The sequence below is a fragment of the Aquarana catesbeiana genome, linkage group LG04 (genome assembly GCF_042186555.1).
Source record: "Aquarana catesbeiana isolate 2022-GZ linkage group LG04, ASM4218655v1, whole genome shotgun sequence".
Classification (NCBI taxonomy): Eukaryota; Metazoa; Chordata; class Amphibia; order Anura; family Ranidae; genus Aquarana; species Aquarana catesbeiana.
Window position 1 is genome coordinate 547203799 of NC_133327.1, and position 20200 is coordinate 547223998.

Consider the following 20200-nt stretch of genomic DNA (forward strand, 5'->3'; position numbering starts at 1 on the left):
TCATTGTTATTGGTCCATTTCTCCAGTAAAATTTAAAAATTGAGCTATCCTGCTTGGTGTCTACCTCAATCCCAGAACCAAAAATGTATTATATTGCAGCTTACCCATCATTACATGTGGTAGCTGCATCCATTTTATTTTATTTTTAGTTTTGTTTTTTACTTGATCTGACCAGTAACACACCACCTGTATTAGGCCCCTTTCACACGATCGGACTGTTCAGGTCCACCTGTCAGTTTTGACGGTGGACCTGAACGGGCGCTCCATGTTAGCCTATGGAGCGTCGGATGTCAGCGGAGACATGTCCGTTGACATCCGACCCGGTCCGATCTGCTAAAAGCAGACGGATGGCCCTACGTCCAGATCCGTCGCTATCGGATCGGGTGAGATCTGATGAAAACGGACATGCTGTCCGTTTTCATCCGATCCCTCCATAGGCGGCAGCGGCGCCTGACAAGCCCCTCCCCGCTCAGTGAGCAGAGAGGGACCTGTCATCTGCCGGCTCAGTGGAGATCAACGGACTGATCTCCCGCTGAGCCGGCGGACAGAGGCGGGCTCCGTGGAAACGGAGTCCGCCTCGCGTGAAAGGGGCCTTAGAGTACCCTCACTAGATGAAGGAGCACAACAGCAGAATTGTTTGTCTAGGGGGAAGGGCAGTGTTAGTGTATTTAAATCTGCTAGTACATCTATCATATTAAAGCCAGACTCCAGCTAATACGTAATAAGCAGTTACAGCAAACCGTTTTTTTTTTTTTCTCCTTTTGGGATAAAGGTTTTACATAAAATTTGATCATTGTAAGAACCCCTGCCAGTGTTAAATGGTTTGTCTCATCTCTGTAACTGATACATGGTGAGCTTGTTCTTTTGAAAAACAACAGACTTGCTGGCTAGATCGCTAGATGAAAGTAGAAGAATAAAACCCTAAAAAAGAAATGGTAAAATGTGATATAACGTTTGCTTTTGGATTTAGTGCTGATTTAAATATTCCAGGACTGTGTCCAAGCATAATGGCAGCAAACACTTCTGGTGTGGTACAGATTTTGTTAATATCTTCCCAGGTATGGCTGATTCCCCAAGTAAAAGTAACATTGGTAAAAAAAATTGGGTCTAGGGGGTGCAGTGTTCTTTTAAGTACATATGATCACAAGGTTAAGGTGGAATGCCTGGAAATGGCTAAACGCACACTAGAAGCATACATATTTACTGCAGAACCTAAACACTAGGATTATGATTATGGGGTTGTTATGTTTTCTAAAAGAACAACCTATTCCTGAAATGTCCACTTTAGTGACAAGGCAGAAGGTGTGGGTAAGGTGGAGACAGGGGGCATGTCTAGCTTGTGAAACAGCCATATTTATGCTGAGCATACCACCTAGTAGCTTTATTGTATTTATGAAGTACGGTTTGCTTAATCATACAGTACAGGACACAGGCTTCCCTTAATAAAGAGCATGGGTTATATGCCGCCACCAAATTTTTTGGGACAGCCAAAAAAACCCTCCCACTCTCAGCAATCTACGGGGTTTTTTCTAGTGTCCTAAAGGTATGGACAACCTCTCTCTACTGAGAGCTGGTTTCTGGTCTAATATTCTTATGTATACCTGGAAGACTGCGCAGACTACACTTGGTTCTTCACACAGATAAATTTTCTCTTTACCTAGCTGCATCTACAGCTGGCAAATATGGCAAATTGTTGCAGCTTCCAGATCATTCGCACCTCAGCAATGCCTCTGGGATTCCTACCATGATAGACATGGAGACCAGCCTGTAACAGTGCCTTCAGTACTGGACTTACCCTTGGTACAACAGTACAGCGCTTTATGGGTCCAGGGGATTGGCGATCCATGCCGGTGTAATCCAAGCCCTGAAGACTCCTTCCATACAGGTGGCCGGATAGTACACACACAGGGCTATAATGAGGTTATTTGGGGTTCTCCTGATAATTCTGCTTCTGTTTTTTTTTACTGACACAGAAGACATAAGCACTGACAGCCAGCATCCCCTTTGTCGTTGTTCAACTTATTGTAATCCACCAGAATGCTTACTGGTACCTTCCTTTATTCTCCACCCCTGGGCTAGTAAAAGCTCACAAGATTTTTGGCTGAATGAGCAGTTACTTTTTCTTCGATCCTGACAAACCAATATAATATTTTCAGTAGTCTGTTAACAGACAAAAAGGAAAGAAATGGAAGAAATGTATTCTCTTACCCAGTAAAAAGAAAACTAAGGTGCCCATGGCAAAATCAGCGGCTTCTGGTTTTCAGAAGTGTTTCTTTTGTCCCTCTGGAACCTCTGCTTTTAAAGGCCAAGTCTGCCTGCACTTCTGCATGTCCAAGCTAGCCAAGTCCTCAGAACGATGGGACACCCATGAGGCAAGTCAGATCTTTGAATCTGGAATATCCCAGGGATACAAGCGGGAATTTCACTCCCTCCCTTGTCCACACATTATGCCCTCAGACCTTCATGCCTCTCCAATGAGATTGTGGGACCCGCAGACTGCTTTGCAGCAACATCACTCTACATGAGTGATTGTCCCAGTTCCCTTAAAATATCATTTTTAAGGGCTTTTATTTAAACCTGTTTAGGAGCTCGAAGCACAATAGGGCATTTGCCCTGTCTTAGTTTTAAAGGTTCTCAACAAATTCTTGCAGGTCTAAAAGTTCCATATCAATTCAGGCTGGTCTGTAATCACATCATTGTAATAAGGAAAGTTTTGAGCATCGATGGACATAAAGGTATTTACATATCACCATGTTTACCTCGAATCAGTGGTTCCTGTGATTTGCAGTGTGAAAGCAGTACCTTCAGTTTGTGTATTTTTCCTTTGGCTTGTCCATGGTCCCTTGGGCTCTGCCCCAATCCTGGTGTTACTGTGCTTTCAAGGAATCCATATTATTGGATATATGGATGACCTTCTCTTGAAGGATTACTCTGCCCTGCCATATGTGGTGGATGATAAAGACACTTCAGAGCTTTGGGTGGTATCTCAAACTCCTGAAGTCTGAATTGAGTAGCAACCACTGCCTGGAAGTACCTGGGCCTAGTCTTGAACATGATCCAGGTGTTTCTTCCACAGTATTGACCCTCCATGCGTGTTTGAACCCTGCACTGTATGAAACTTCCACTTGTTCGATTTTACATGATGATACTGGGGCTCATGGTGTCTTTCTTCAAGGTGGTGATGTTTACCCAGTTTCACTGCAGGTCTCCACAGCTCACATGGTGTGAGACACAAACTTTCATCACAGACGAAACTTACCTGAAGGGTCAGGTTTACAATTTGGCTATTCTCTATCAGAGACCTCTCATTTACTGGTATAGTCCTTCATTTAGGGGGTTGACCACGTTGCACCACCCTGTTTGGGCATCGGTCTTGCCTTCGGATCTTAATTGCGGTCCTCTTGGCTCTACAGAAGCCCACTCTGAAGCCCATTTTTGGATATTTCCCTAGGCCAACCTTACTTATAAGGCAGATTTTCTCATTATGAGAGAGAGGTTTCAGAACTGGCAGGTTATCCTGTAATGAACCCTTCCTTGTTCTTCATAAAGTCAGGGTGGTTTTGAGGCCTTGGGCCTCCTTTTTCCCAGGGTAATTTCTCCCTTTCACCTTAAACAGGAAATTGCCCTGCCTTCTCTTTGCCTAGCTCCAAAGCATCCAACAAAGATTTTCACTTTTTAGATGCAGTATGGGTGTTACCTCTCGGTTACTGCTTCCATCCAAGCCTTAGATTATTTGTTTGTTCTCCTTGCCAGTGCTCCCAAGAGATGTCCTGCATTTTGTTCTACCATTTCTAGTTGGATTAGGCAGGTTATCACTCTCATTTCCCTTTTTAAGGCTCACTTGAATAATTTAGTCAGTACCTCTTGGGTATTTCAACATCACGCGTCCGCTTATTACATTTGCAAGGCTGCAACCTGGTCCTCTGTTTACACATTTGTTAAGTATCAGGTGGAGGGTTCTTTAAGTTGGGGAACTGATTGTTTTGAGCCTATTGGCATTTGTTCTGTACTAGAAGTATTCATTCTGTACTGTACGATTAAATTGATTTCTACCCAGAAATGGAACTTCCGCTTTAAGTACTCGTGACCCCCTGACATGCCACATTTTGGTACCCAGCTCCCACTTCCTCTGCTGGCACTGGAAGGAAGTTCACCTCTCCCCCCTCTCTGCAATCTTCTGGGGCATGTTACAAGTCCCAGAAGATTGCCCGGCCATTCATAATGCGCAACGTGGCTCACCCACACTTGCAATACCGGTGCCGCAGAGAGGAGGGGGAGAAAAGCGAGGCTTCGGGCGGCCGCATCACTGGACCATGGGCCAGGTGATTGTCTGTTTAATAAAAGCCAGCAGCTACACTTTTTGTAGCTGCTGATTTTTAAATGGGTGGAACTCCGCTTTAAGAAATTGTGATTTTTGACTTGCCTGTAAAGCAAAATTTCTTGAAGTACAGTACTGGATGCAGGCCACCAAATCCCTCTATCATGGTGTTGTTTTTTTTCCCTCATTGCTTGCTAAAACATGGCAACATATAACCTATGGTCTTGATTTAGTTGAAGTCTGTGTCTTGTAATAATTATATTCAAAGAAAATGATTTTACGGGAAAACTTTACAAACTATAACTAAAATAAAACCTTTTTATTATCATTTTAAATACTGCATTATAATACCACTTTATAATATAATAACAGGCAACTTCAAATGTAATATACTATTTACTTGTTATCTGCAGTTACATCAGAATATCTCCTAGAGCCACTCTTGGACTATTTTGGCAGATATACTGTAACCATTACAGTGCATCCGGAAAGTATTCACAGCGCTTCACTTTTTCCACATTTTGTTATGCCTTATTCCAAAATGGATTAAATTCATTATTTTACTCAAAATTCTACAAACAATGCCCCATAATGACATTGTGAAAGAAGTTTGTTTGAAATCTTTGCAAAGTATTCACAGCCTTTGCCATGACATTCAAAATTGAGCTCAGGTGCACCCTGTTTCCACTGATCACCCTTGAGATGTTTCTACAACTTGATTGGAGTCCACCTGTAGTAAATTCAGTTGATTTGGACATGATTTGGAAAGGCACACACCTGTCCATATAAGGTCCCACAGTTAACAGTGCATGTCAGAGCACAAACCAAGCCATGAAGTCCAAGGAATTGTCTGTAGCCCTATGAGACAGGATTGTATGGAGACACAGATCTGGGGAAGGGAACAGAAAAATGTCTGCAGCATTGAAGGTCCCAATGAGCATAGCCAAACTGAGCGATCGAGGGAAGATCATTTCATTTTTTATTTTTAATAAATTTGCAAAGATTTCAAATAAACTTCTTTCACGTTGTCATCATGGGATATTGTTTGTAGAATTTTGAGGAAAATAATGAATTGAATCCATTTTGGAATAAGGCATTGTTTGTAGAATTTTGAGGAAAATAATGAATTGAATCTATAACAAAATGTGGAAAAAGTAAAGTGCTGTGAATACTTTACCGGATGCACTGTATATTGTTTAATTCATCCTTCTATGTTTTAGTATTTACTTTGAATTTACAAATGAACATATTCCAATTTAAATAAAATATTCTTCCTCCTTTCTAGGTTGATGTCGCGGTTGTACATTTTACACCCTTAATACAGCCAAAAATTGAGCAGCCATTCAAACTTGTAGAAAAGGTAGTCCAGAGTGTTTTCCAGTACAGAAGAAAGCACTGCCACCATGGACTTTCGTAAGTTTTGCCTGTGTCTGTGTCTGTGTTTTAGTTTTTCTTTAGATTTTTAAAAAAGTCTTTTTATATAGTTTAGTTTGTCATTCACCTGATCATTTCCTCTTTTACACTGCATATTCTACAGCCCTAAGGCTAGTCTGTTAATTGGCAATTGCAGGTATAAAATGGTAATAAAGTAAAGATAAACAAAAAAGCGTAATGCATTTCATCCACTTATGGTCTCATACTTGCATACCCCTTATGGACTAGAGTAGTTTTTACATTGCCATAGGCCTGTTGGTGATAATGTTTTAATTTCATAAGATAACAATGAAACACATACATGTTTTTTGGGGCCAAACTAGGCTTTAGTTTGGCAATGTTGTGCTGCTCATTTATTGTGTAAACTATGGACAATAAGATGTAACAAATAAATTTTTTTTAGATTTTGACCTGTTCATTTTAAAAATAAAAAAGTGATTTTCTTTAAAAAAATATACATTTTCTATCTACAATTTGTCCCATTGAAAATGACACAAAAATGATATTTTTAGAACAAAGCATGGCAAAGTTGTTTGCAAATGGAAAAATGGGTTGTAAACTGAGCATTTTAGCTAACTCAGTAAAGCAGCACAATACATTTGTACACAGTCTGGCAGGAAAACGAGCAGCCTTTCATCCTGTAAGCCTCCCCATTTTGGCACTGAAAAAAAATCTGACACATGCAAAAAACAAAACAAAAAAAGCCTCATATGCATAAGTTCTCAAATGCATGCACCATTTTATAGTATGTTCAATAAAAATCCAAAGAGCTGTATTTTTACCGCAGTATTTTCATCTTTGCGCCTGTCACAGCTCTCTGAAAATCCCCAGTCTGTGAGAGGCGGAGTCATGACATCACTGACTCCCCCTTCCCAGCTGTATACCCCATCTCCCAGTGGGGAATGAGGTGCATGCACACTTCCAGCACCGTGCATGCTGTAAATGTTGCACTAGTGTGTTTTCTGTGGATTTTTATTGAACATACTATAAAATGGTGCATGTATTTGAGAACTGCTGCATATGAGGTTTACAACCACTTTAAGTTTTGTGCAGTTTCTATTTATGCAAACTAAAAAAAAGTAACAAACAAATGGAATGAAAAAAATAAATTGCAGCTAGAGTAGAGTTAACAAAGGGTATTCAAGGAATAAAATAGAAATACACTGTATTAAAACTTTTTTTTTAATTGTAAGAATTCTTTATCCACCCCTTTCCCCCAGCCATTGTGCTAAATTGCCCATTAGGGGGAATTGTTTTTCAAAGTGAACGCTTATTGGACAGCAGAGGTCTTACGCTGAAAGCACAGAGCCAATAAGATTGGCTCTTCTTGTGATGGACAATCACAGAGATCCCAAAGTAAACAGTACTATTTACATTTAGGAGCCCGCCCCTTCTGGTCACAATGAAGGAAGTCAATCGAGCCAGTGTTGAATTGTTTTTGAAGGGAGGTTTAAAGCACCAGTGACCACCAATGATGGGGAAGGAGGTTTAAAATGTCCCCTAACCATTAAATGATAAAAGTGTTTTGGGTTTATCCAATTACATCTAGCCATTGCACACAACGCAGTTTCAGTCTCCAGGAGGAATTTTTCCACTAATAACAGATAGCTTACCTTGGCTTAAGTGGGTAGCTTTTAAATGCTAAGCGCACCTTAACCATGTCAACACCAGCTTATGTCTTTACAAAAAAACGCAACAAAAATAAAATCACATTCTGTCCATTTTGTGGTATCTGTTTAATCCTGGTGTTTTTACTTGATAAGTCTTATAACAGACAGTAAAGGATTTTTTGGTCTTTTTGTGCTTTTTATATAGTAAAAAATATATTAAGTGGTTCTTTATCACCACTAAAAGAAACTCTGTTTCAAAAATTTATAGAAAATTCATTTTCGTATAGTGCACAGTCAAAAACTTCAAGTCATCAGGATAGTAATTTGTAAGCAAGACATTTTTTACTATTTCATACTTTATCATATTAGCTTGATCGATATTAAAAACATAATTATTCGGTAACACTCTACAGGAATTAGTGACTGCCCAATACTTATATTTTGTGATGACTTTTTACAGAGTATCAAATAACTTGAGTGTCTGCTGCACCCATTTGAATGGGCTGCCTATAGTACCACAATGGACCTAAAATTGCTTCTGCAGAAAGTTCGGCAGTGCATGGCAACACAGTAGTGGTTTACTGTCTGTTGTGGTGCACTGCAATGCAGGTGCATCGGGTACTATGAACAATGAAAGACAACCCAGCATTCTTAATGTGTCTTACCATATGTTGAAGAAATGGGCATGTTACTATAGTGCACTGGTATGAATGAGCTCTAAAAGGTCAAGGTAGTTGTTCTGGGACACCCCCCCCCAAGCAAGGAGGGTAATAGAAATCACCTGTTTCAGGAATAATGCTGCATTTCTTACCGAATTTTCAAGCAAAGGAGAGGGCAGTTGGTGATATCCTCACCCCCTCTCCTTGTCTACTCTAGATCTAACCTACCTCATATACCCAATTGACCCCCCCCCCCTTTTTTTTTTTTTTTTGTTCTCTGCCCCCCAGTCCGTTCTGCCCCTTTTGAACGCGCCCGGAATGAGCTATCAATACACAATACACTACGGAGAAGATATGTTACCATTGCCTAGACTTGATGCGCTCATATGTACAAAATGGATACTACTTTACCTGTTATTCTCCTTTTTGTTATTGGATTTCTTGGTTTTGGTTTAGTGTTGGGTTATCCACACAGGTGTTTTTTTTTTTTTTTTTGTTCGAGCCCCCTGGGATATCTCAGTTGGAATTCTAGCATAAGTTTATGCGCTTATATCCTTGTAAAATATGTATTATGCGTGTACCCTATCCTCCCGTTTTCTTTTTTTTTTTTGCATAAACAATTTATTGAAAATTTCATGGGGATACAAAACAAAGAAAGAAATCAGCTGTTCTAATCAGTTTAGGTGAGTTTGCTATTTGCACAACGATTATGTTGAAATGCAATGTGGCCCGGGTGAAAGGGATTTCGGAAGAGCTGTGAAGATGAGCAGTTGAAGCCCATTTGACTGACCAGAGATTTTTAATGACTCTGGCCTCTATCGGTCCATAGGCTAGCCGACAGTGTGAACACGACAGTGTGAACATCAGCTTTGTTGCTTCCTAGGAGCAGGCAACCTAGATGAATCAATGAGTAGACAAAGGTTATGCCATCCAGTCAGATAATAAGACTGTAAAATTTCAGGAAATTCTGCTGGCCCATTGTGACATTTGCAATTCTGTCACTGGAGAGTTTACTAAAGCGGGCAGAGACGCTATTCATTTGGCCAGTGTTTCTCCTTTACTGATGGAAATGCAGCAGAATCTTCCTTCCCAGAATGGGAGCTATACCTCATTTACCTGACCAGGGAAGGATGCCAGGAAAAAGATAGGTATTTTCTCTGCTTTGTATAGGGATCCTGAGGATCTCAAGTCATAATTAGGCCTGGAGGTACACAAAGTACATGTTTGTTTTTTTTCTTTCAAAATAATTACTAATGTAGTTTAATTCTTCTCTTTATAAACTCCTGTAGATTACTATTTCCAGAAGACCAGCGTAAAGAACTCACTAGCAAAACTTTAATGTTGGCTAATGTTGAACAAACATTGCGACCAACAGAACTGACAATTAAACATTTCCGTGATTTATGCTGTGCATACAGAGAACTGTGCGACAAGGATCCTGAGCTTTTTTCTTATAACTTCCGAGAAGAGCTTCGTCAGAAGAGGCTGAAAACGAACCCAGGGTTAATTAAAGAAGGGGAAGTCATAACAGGAACAGTATGAAAATGTAGGTCTTTGCTCACAATAGATGCTCATGAAATAGTTTTTTTATAGTGTTTCTCACTGCAAATGTAACATTTAAAATTGTGTGCTGATCCTTAAAATAAAGGTCATTGATCTCAAATATGTTAAAAAATATATATATATTGTTCACAATGGTGATGTCTACAATACCGGGAAGCCTATTCCCCTCAATGCTTTATATGCTGACCTTTAATAGAGGCATTCTGTAACTAAAGATCTTGATTGTGCATGTCACATTTTTCAAACAGTTTTTGTTACCTTGTTTTCAGATAAAGTTTCTATATATTTGACCCTTCAGGTGTCTAATGTTGTGTTTGGTCCCACCAGGACATTTTCTTCCTATGTAGATTTCTGCCTTTGTAGTTTATCCAAATTTTTCATTTTGCTCCACAGTCCTATTTGGAAAATTATAAAAACAGGATTATCGTAATTGTACATAAGGTGTGTATTCATAGAACATGGCTTATATGCCAGAACATTCAGGTAATTGGACAGTGGAAACAAGGGTCATGGAGATGGACTTCTTCCCCGGAGAAGTGTTTTAAACCAGTTCTTTTTATTTCTCTTCACTACTTTGACTGACACGACTATTAAGATCCAACTACTTATTGCCTCAGGGCTCACTTGCTGTTCCTGGATTGGCTGCCATCAATTTATAACTTGGAATTGTACCTGGATCCCACCTGAGCAGGGCCAGCTTGTAATGTTTGCTTTGGACAGTGGACCCTACATTTGGCGCTAACCTTGGCACGTGGTTTAGCAAGTGTTGTAGGCTGCAGGGTGCTATACAGATTCAGGGCAGTGATCCATTCTTATGGAACCCAGACGATCTCTCCAAGGGTATGCTTACTGCAGCGGGTGAAGTTTGGTCTCCTTATGGAACTTGCAACATGAATAAGGTTTTTCCTAATTGTGAACACAAGAAGCACATCTGATGCTTCTCTACCTGCTTCTCCAAAGCCATAGACCCAGGACAGGTTATAGCAGCTTCCTTGTAGGACATCCAAATACCCTCTCATTCTGCATCCATTTTGCGAGTACCCCACGGGGGATCCCCTCACTTAATAAAGGCAGAGACAAAGCACAGAGGAATTAAGGTAAAAAGGACCTAATGGCACTCAAGCTATAGACAGCAGCAAGAAAAACAAGCAAAACCGCTGATGGTGACGGCTGTTCTGCACTGAAGCAAGGCCCTGTGTTAACACGGCTCCCTTTTAGGCACATAACAAACTGCCTATCTGACTAAGGCAGACTTTGCTGCCACTATGCATGATTTTTTGGTGAAATTCTCTGCTCTTCTGAAGCCTTCAGTCTCCTAGCTTCAAAAGCAACCTTCTCTCCACCCTCTAAATCTATTCAGGAGTAGGACACTGATCCTCCTAACCTCTTTAAGGAAGATGTTATCGAGGGTGAGGTGGACACAGAAGAGGATCTTATAGAGGAATGTTCACCACCTGCATTTTATGAGGCATAAGCTAATGCTTCACACCAAATGCTTTCTACATGGAGCTCACTTACTGATTCAGTGCTTACTAGCCTTTGTCTAACAGCACTGGAATCTTCTCAGCTAAAACAAGCTCCTATGGGCACCAAATGGCTGGCAAAATCTAAATAGACCTTTTCTCTGTTAACTGTGCCTTGCATGAGGATTGGCCAAATCCCGGCAAGGTATCTATTCCTCCAAAACGCTTTATTTATATCCTGTGGAAAAGGATTTTATGAAAATATGGTATGTTCCAGCAGTGGATCCTGCCATTTCAGTTCTCAAAAAGCATTTCGCCTTTTCTGTTGCTTTTAAGGATTTAGTCCACAAGCACATTGAAACCTTTGTTGTCTTATGAGTTTATGTGAAAACTCCATTAATAGCTGTAAAATGTTGTAATTATGAATATATTTCATTTAGCTTGCATCTATGGTGGGTTTGCAACATAGCTTCACAGAAGTGTCTGTTAGACCAGACAATTCGTTGCCTAGGCTTGTGTATCTAAACAATGGGACCCAAACCTCATTGTTCTACACATATTCACTTTAAAGGATCCCATGTTTGGATATGCAGTGAAAGGAGGCCAACCCGCAATCAATACTTAACTTCAAGTTAGGTCAAGTTAATCTCCTGCTCAGAATAGTCACAAGGATTTGCATTAAAGAGGGCTGACTTATGCAAAGTATAGGGATTGGAGATGTAGCCAGTCCTTAACCAGGAATAGGGAAGCCCACCAATCAGAGCCATGCCAACCAATGAGGCATCAGCCTGTAATGATATACACAGATTAGATGGGAGGGAAACACACTCTATAGCAGAGCAGTCACGGGAATGGTAAATATGGAAAATCTCCCTTGTACTTGTATCTAAATATGTTGGTCTTAAGTCGTTTATGTCCTACTGTTTGTAGATTAATGTTTTAAGGAATATACTCCTGTATTCCTTCATGTAATCTGTGATTTTTACCCTTTCCCTGTACAAATACTGCAGATTGTGCTTTTTAGTCTAGGCCTACTTTACTATATACCAATACATTTTTGTTATTGTGTTAAAGCTTTCACTCATGGTCAAAGAACACTCATTTAACCCAGATCATATCTGAGAGATATTAAATCTCAAATATAATAAACGAGTAACACCTTCCAAACTTGCACCACATATTAATATTTATATACAGGATTTATATAGTGCCAACAGTTTGTGCAACACTTTACAACAATAGGGCAAACTGTACACTTATAATACAATTCAATACAGGAGCTTGCATTCTGGTAGCCATACTCATGCTGTAAACGAAAATGTGATTCATCAGACCAGGCCACTTTCTTCCATTGCGCCGTAGTCCAGTTCTGATGCTCACATGCCCATTATAGGCACTGTGGACACAGGTCAGCATGGGCATCCTGACTGGTCTGCTCCCCATACACAACAAACTGTGATTGCCATTTTTTCCACTTTAATGCATAGACTACATGGACAACATGTTTACCTGATGCCTAAAATATCGCACTGACTTTCAGATGCCATTGGAAAGAGATAATCAATGTACCTGTCAGTGGCCATAAAGTGTGTGTTTGTATATATAGATACACACACACACATTTTTTCCCCCTTGCTAGAGGAGAAAATTTTAAACAAAAAAGTATGTAAAAAAAAAAAAATTAGCTATATCAGGGTTTAATCTAGGTCAGGGTTACAGTTAGATCAAGATCACGGTCACAAGTCAAGGTCCGTGTATTTTTAACCACTTGCCGCCAAATCCTATACATGTTTATGATTGATTGCAAGTGGTTTTATCGGGATTACCCTGGTGTTGTTTTTATTTTAGAGCCAAAGAAGCTCTACAAAGTAAAAGCCACCCTAGCGGATAATTAGCCATCCCCGGCCTCCGATCCAGCAATTGCGCTGGCTTACAATAGAGGTGATCAGAGACCGGATCATCTTCGATCACCTCTATGGTCTAGGAGACTAGAAGGGACTAGCTTTTTTCGGTTTCCCTGGATGTAAACTGTGCCATTTTTAAATTAGTGAAAGCATCTGATCACATCGATCTTGGTGTGATCAGATGCTTTTAAGGGCAGAAGAGACACCTGGAGTCAAATAGACCCCACATTTCTTATAAAAAGTATCAGTCACTGAATATTGCTGTCAAAAGGGATTGTTTACATTCCTTGTGACCGAAATAAAATTTACAAAAAATAAAGAAATGGCAGGAAAATAAAAGATAAAGTAAATAAAACATTTTAAAGCGCCCCTGTGGGTGAACTCATATGAAGGTTGCGCACACACACACATGTAAACGGTGTTGGCACCACACGTGCATTATTGCCGCAAACGTTATAGCGAGAGCAATAATTCTAGCACTAGACCTCCTTTGTAACTCTAAACTGGTAACCTGTAAAAAATTTGAAAGTGTCACCTATGGGTATTTTTGAGTATCGTTGTTTGTCGCCACTCCATGGGCATGCACAATTTTAGTCCGACATGTTAAGCATCTAGCAACTCAGCGTAACATCATCTTTTATAAAAAAAAAAATGAGTTATTAATTGTGTTTCTTTGCAATGAAATTGCATTTGAAAAACTGCTGTGCAAATAACGTGTCACATAGTTAATTGCAACAATGACCATTTTAATGTCCAAGGCCCCCGCTGATAACATTTTTATATATACAGTGGGGACGGAAAGTATTCACACCCCCTTAAATTTTTCACTCTTTGTTATATTGCAGCCATTTGCTAAAATCATTTAAGTTCATTTTTTTTCCTCATCAATGTACACACGGCACCCCATATTGACAGAAAAACACAGAATTGTTGAATTTTTTTGCAGATTTATTAAAAAAGAAAAACTTAAATATCAACTGGTCCTAAGTATTCAGACCCTTTGCTTAGTATTTAGTAGAAGCACCCTTTTGATCTAATACAGCCATGAGTCTTTTTGGGAAAGATGCAACAAGTTTTTCACACCTGGATTTGGGGATCCTCTGCCATTCCTCCTTGCAGATCCTCCCCAGTTCTGTCAGGTTCGATGGTAAACATTGGTGGACAGCCATTTTTGGGTCTCTCCAGAGATGCTCAATTGGGTTTAAGTCAGGGCTCTGGCTGGGCCATTCAAGAACAGTCATGGAGTTGTTGTGAAGCCACCCCTTCGTTATTTTAGCTGTGTGCTTAGGGACATTGTCTTGTTGAAAGGTAAACCTTCGGCACAGTCTGAGGTCCTGAGCACTCTGGAGAAGGTTTTCATCCAGGATATCCCTGTACTTGGCCGCATTCATCTTTCCCTCAATTGCAACCAGTCGTCCTGTCCCTGCAGCTGAAAAACACGCCCACAGCATGATGCTGCCACCACCATGCTTCACTGTTGGGACTGTATTGGACAGGTGATGGGCAGTGCCTGGTTTTCTCCACACATACCGCTTAGAATTAAGGCCAAAAAGTTCTATCTTGGTCTCATCAGACAGAGAAATCTTATTTCTCACCATCTTAGATCCCTTCAGGTGTTTTTTTTTTTTTTTGCAAACTCCATGCGGGCTTTCATGTGTCTTCCACTGAGGAGAGGCTTCCGTCGGGCCACTCTGCCATAAAGCCCCGACTGGTGGAGGGCTGCAGTGATGGTTGACTTTCTACAACTCTCTCCCATCTCCCGACTGCATCTCTGGAGCTCAGCCACACTGATCTTTGGGTTCTTTACCTCTCTCACCAAGGCTCTTCTCCCCCGACAGCTCAGTTTGGCCAGACCGCCAGCTCTAGGAAGGGTTCTGGTCGTCCCAAACATCTTCCATTTAAGGATTATGGAGGCCACTGTGCTCTTAGGAACCTTAAGTGCAGCAGAAATTTTTTTGTAACCTTGGCCAGATCTGTGCCTTGCCACAATTCTGTCTCTTAGCTCTTCAGGCAGTTCCTTTGACCTCCATGATTCTCATTTGCTCTGACATGCACTGTGAGCTGTAAGGTCTTGTATAGACAGGTGTGTGGCTTTCCTAATCAAGTCCAATCAGTATAATCAAACACAGCTGGACTCAAATGAAGGTGTAGAACCATCTCAAGGATGATCAGAAGAAATGGACAGCATCTGCGTTAAATATATGAGTGTTAAAGCAAAGGGTCTGAATACTTAGGACCATGTGATATTTCAGTTTTTTTCTTTTTTAATAAATCTGCAAAAATGTCAACAATTCTGTGTTTTTCTGTCAATATGGAGTGCTGTGTGTACATCAATGAGGGAAAAAAAAATGAACTTAAATGATTTTAGCAAATGGCTGCACTATTACAAAAAGTGGAAAATTTAAGGGGGTCTGAATACTTTCCGTCCTCTCTCTCTCTCTCTCTCTATATATATATATATATATATATATATATATATATATATATATATATATACACCCACACCCACACAGAGGCCACTTTATTTGGTACACCTGTTCAATTGCTTTGTAACACAAATTGCTAATCAGCCGATCACATGGCAACAACCTAATGCATTTAGGCATCTAGACGTGGTGAAGAGTACTTGCTGAAGTTCAAACCAAGCATCAGAATGGAAAAGAAAGGGCATTTAAGTGACTTTGACCATGGCATGGTTGTTGGTGCCAGACGGGCTCGTCTAAGTATTTCAAAAACTGCTGATCTACTGGGATTTTCACACACAACCATCTCTAGGGTTTACAGAGAACGGTCTGAAAAAAAGAACATATCCAGTGAGCGGCAGTTGTGTGGATGAAAATGCCTCGTTGATCTCAGAGGAAAATGGGCAGACTGATTCAAGATGATAGAAAGACAACAGTAACTAAAATAACCACTCGTTACAACCAAGGTATGCAGAATACCATTTCTTAATTGCGTAACACATCAAACTTTAAAGCAGGTGGGCTACAGCAGCAGAAGACCACAGCGGGTGCCACTCCCATCATTTAAAAACAAGAAATTGAGGCTACAATTCGCACAGGCTCACCAAAATTGGACAATAGAAGATTGGAAAAATGTTGCCAGGTCTGATGAGTCTTGATTTCAGCTGCAACATTCAGATGGGAGGGTCAAAATTGTGCATAAACAACATGAAAGCATGGATCCATCCTGCCTTGTATAAACAATTCAGGCTGGTGGTGTAATGGTGTGGGGGATATTTTCTTGGCACGCTTTGGGTACCAATTGAGCATCATTTAAATGTCACGGCCTACCTGAGTATTGTTGCTGACCATGTCCATCTCTTTAGGACTTCAGTGTACCCATCGTCTGATGGCTCCTTCCAGCAGGATAATGCACCATGTCACAAAGCTCAAATCATCTCACCACTGGTTTCTTGAACATGACAGTGAGGTCACTGTACTCCAATGGCCTCCACTCCACAGTCACCAGATTTCAAACCAATAGAGTAGTGGTCATTAACCCTGTCCTCAGGGCCCACTAATAGGCCAGGTTTGCAAGATAACTGAAATACATCACAGGTGATATCATTTGCTGCTCAGTGATTGCAGTATTCTAGTCTGCATCTCCCCAAGGTAATACATAAAATCTGGCCTGTTAGTGGGCCCTGAGGACAGGGTTGATGACCACTGCAATAGAGCACTTTTGGGATGTGGTGGAACGAGAGATTCGCATCATGGATGTGCAGCCAACAAATCTGCTGCAACTGCGTGATGCTATCCTGTCAATATGGAACAAAATCTCTGAGAAATGTTCAAACACATTGTTGAATCTATGCCACGAAGAATTAAGGAAGTTCTGAAGGCAAAAGGAAGTCCAACCCGGTACTGGCAAGGTGTACTATTAAAGTGGCTGGTGAGTATATATTTATATAAAGTTTGGGGGTTCTAAGTAACTTTCTAGCAAAAAAAAAATTACGGATTTTTACATGTGAACAAAACTTGTTCAAATAGGCCTGGTCTTCAAGTGTTAATGGTGTTTATTTAGGTAAGAAAAAAAAAAGTTTCTGGGACCCTACTACAGGTAAACAACATACATCACTGTGATCGCCAGTAGCAGGAGAATTTTTTTCTTTCGTAGCAAGTTATGGTAATTTTTTTTGTTTTCTTTACATTTTGTGCCAGTTTTACCATTTACCACAAAATGAAAGCATAATTTGTCCTGAAAAAATAAGGTATAATTCATCTGGATAAACTAAGTAGATTATAGTTACAGCTTTACGAACACGCCAAAGTTGCAAAACTGTTCAAGCCTTAAGATTGTTTTACCCTGCGTCATGAAGGTGTTATTAGGTGTTTGTTGCCATTGTCTGCTTGGCTAGGTAAGATGATTGTAGCAGCTGCTGCAGTGACATGCAGGTGTTTATAAAGCACATAGGGTAGATAATGCCTTATACACACGAGGAGATTATCGGACAAATGAGCGCGCATTTTTTTTTTTGCATACTAATCTCAGATCGAACCTGCAGAGTTTACTAAAGTCACGAAAATTCTAGTACAACTGAATAAAAATTCGGAAGTGATGTCATGTGTTGTAGTGTATTTGTATTGCATTTTGGACAACTGTACTGATTAAACAAAAATCGTACGATCTGGCATCATACAAAAAAAAAATTTGTGCATGTCCAATCAAATAATAGGTTAACTGTCATGATCGGCTCTTGAAAGCTCCGGACGATTTTCTGATAGTGTGTACGGGGCTTAAAAGAGTAACTCCACTTTCGTAGGGAAAAAAATAGCAAATAAAGAAAAAATAATATAGCACATAATTGCGACACTAATCATATTGTAAATGAATGTTATTAAAAATGACCTTTCCTTTTCAATCTGCAGCCACTGTAGATTTCTGAGAATGCATTGCAATATGGCTACATTTAGTTGTTCTGTACACAGAATGTGTACTGACCACTCCCCAGAAACAGTATTTCCTGCTTGTGTGATTGGCTCACCAATTTTCCCAGAAGTGTGCCTAAGATACAAGTCAGATTTCAGGCATCCTCTGCAACAAAAATGTAATTTTTGGAGAGATACTTTCAGTAGGAGCACATCTAAAAGGATGCAGGCCCAGCAGATTTCCTCATTAGTGCCCTGCAGCTGCACACCTGACAGTTAATTATGAAACCACTCCCATTAGACCCACTCAGTTCAGAGGCACAGACAAACACACATGGATTAGATTACTTTAGAACAACAAAAGGTAGGAATCTACAACAAAAGGTTGTTATAATCCTTGCAATGTACATATTGTATAAGGACCCTAAAAAGGGACACGGGTACCCCCCAGTACAATGGGACTTTAGGGGCGAACAACCAGAAAATTATACATCATAAAATATAATTTATTTGGAAAAATAGTTAAAAACGTATAAAAACATGAAAATGGTTTATACAGCGCATTTTGTGCAGAACAAGGAGAAGTTTACACACGATACATTGTTTACACATTCAAAAATAATTAGCCTGACATGTTTCAGGAAAGTTATCGCTTCCTCAGAGGCGTTTTTAGGAGAAGGTATAGATACAAAACAGTCGCAATTGCCCGGACAACTCAAGGAACAACCATGGGCTGATGAGCAACAAGGGCCCGCCATCTCACCCCATGCCAAGCGGGGGGGAGAGAACGGGCCCCCCTGCGTCGGGCGGGGATGGACCGAACCTCACAAAAGGAAGACGGGAAAATTGTACGGCAGCAATTTTATTGGATACTAATGATCTGGTTGCCTTTAATTCATAAAACACATAGGGAATTTGAAAAAAAGTATTATATGGTGATCAAGACATACACCAATATTAAATATATATGAAGGCAGGTGTGCAGACATGATCAAACATACTCAATGGAGCTAAGTTAGAGTGACAGTATGGAAACCATATAGTCATGGCTTGAACAAACAAATATATAGTGTGACATACAGCATAAAGCATAAATTGCAATATTCTCATCTGTCATATCAGGTTTCATTATATAATGTTATAGTGAAAAGAGAGAAAGACAGGAATACAAAGACAATACAACATATACAATAGAAAGAAAAACCCATCTAAAAAAGGATGAAAACTTAATTGGGTATTGAGTCCAGGAAATAAAGTTGCATTGAGGTCAACGGATCTCCCTCTGGAGCAAGATCTTGTTTCAGTCACTCCAGGACTCAATACACAATTAAGTTTTCGTCCTTTTTTAGATGGGTATGTCTTGGGAGGATGTGAAAAAGAGTAATTACCTGTTTATGGATTTATTGCATTCTCACCCATATTTGCAAATGTATTTTATTAATTTTCGATGTGATTTGTATTCCTGTTTTTCTCCCTTGTCTCTATAACACTATAACATTATATAATGAACTGATATGACAGATGAGAATATTGCAATTTATGCCTTATGCTGTATGTCAGTCACACTATATATTTGTTTAAGCCATGACTGTATGGTTTCCATACTGTCTAACTTGGCTCCATTGAGTATGTTTGATCATGTCCGCACACCTGCCTTCATATATAATTAATATTGTTTGTTTTGTTCTGTTTTTTTTTTTTAAAAACAATATCCCTGATGTATATTCATATACATTTTTTACATATCAATTTAATTATAATAGGATATCTTACTATTCCTCAGGATTTTTCTGTGGCTGTTGTCCCCTGGGGACCTTCGTGAGGGCTGTTCCGATTTTTCTGTGGCTGCCCTGTGGTGGTCGTCCCGTGGGGACCTTTGTGAGGACTGTTCCGAGCCCAGACGGGGTTCATCGGTTCCAATGGACAATAGCGGCTAATTTATTCATTTTTCTAAGCAAAACTGTTTTTAAAAAAAATATATTTCTTTACAATTCAAGATTGGTACGTATGCTGGACATGCTCATATACTACAATGTGGATGCTGCCTTGAAAGATGCTCTGTTAAAACTATTCTTACTTTCTTTCAGAATGTATCTATACCTTCTCCTAAAAACGCCTCTGAGGAAGGATAGTTTTCCTGAAACATGTCAGGCTAATGGAGGAAATCCATGTTTATTTTTGAATGTGTAAACAATGTATTGTGTGTAAACTTCTCCTTGTTCTGCACAAAATGTGCTGTATAAACCATTGTCATGTTTTTATACACGTTTTTAACGATTTTTCCAAATAAATTATATTTTATGATATATAATTTTCTTGTTGTTCGCCCCTAAAGTCCCTTTGTACCGGGGGGTACTCGTGTCCCTTTTTATGGTCCT

The 20200-nt window shown here is 39.9% G+C and overlaps 1 protein-coding gene across 2 annotated transcripts in view; it reads left to right on the top strand.

Annotated features, from left to right (window-relative positions):
- TFB1M (transcription factor B1, mitochondrial) overlaps positions 1-9879 on the top strand; it is a 117444-nt gene extending 107565 nt beyond the window's left edge. For both annotated transcript variants that reach the window (XM_073627921.1, XM_073627920.1), the window contains exons 7-8: positions 5604-5731; positions 9311-9879. In XM_073627921.1, coding sequence (XP_073484022.1) covers positions 5604-5731; positions 9311-9563 — 381 coding nt within the window. In that variant the 3' untranslated portion in view covers positions 9564-9879. The remainder of the gene's footprint in view (positions 1-5603; positions 5732-9310) is intronic.
- Positions 9880-20200: the final 10321 nt, after the last annotated feature.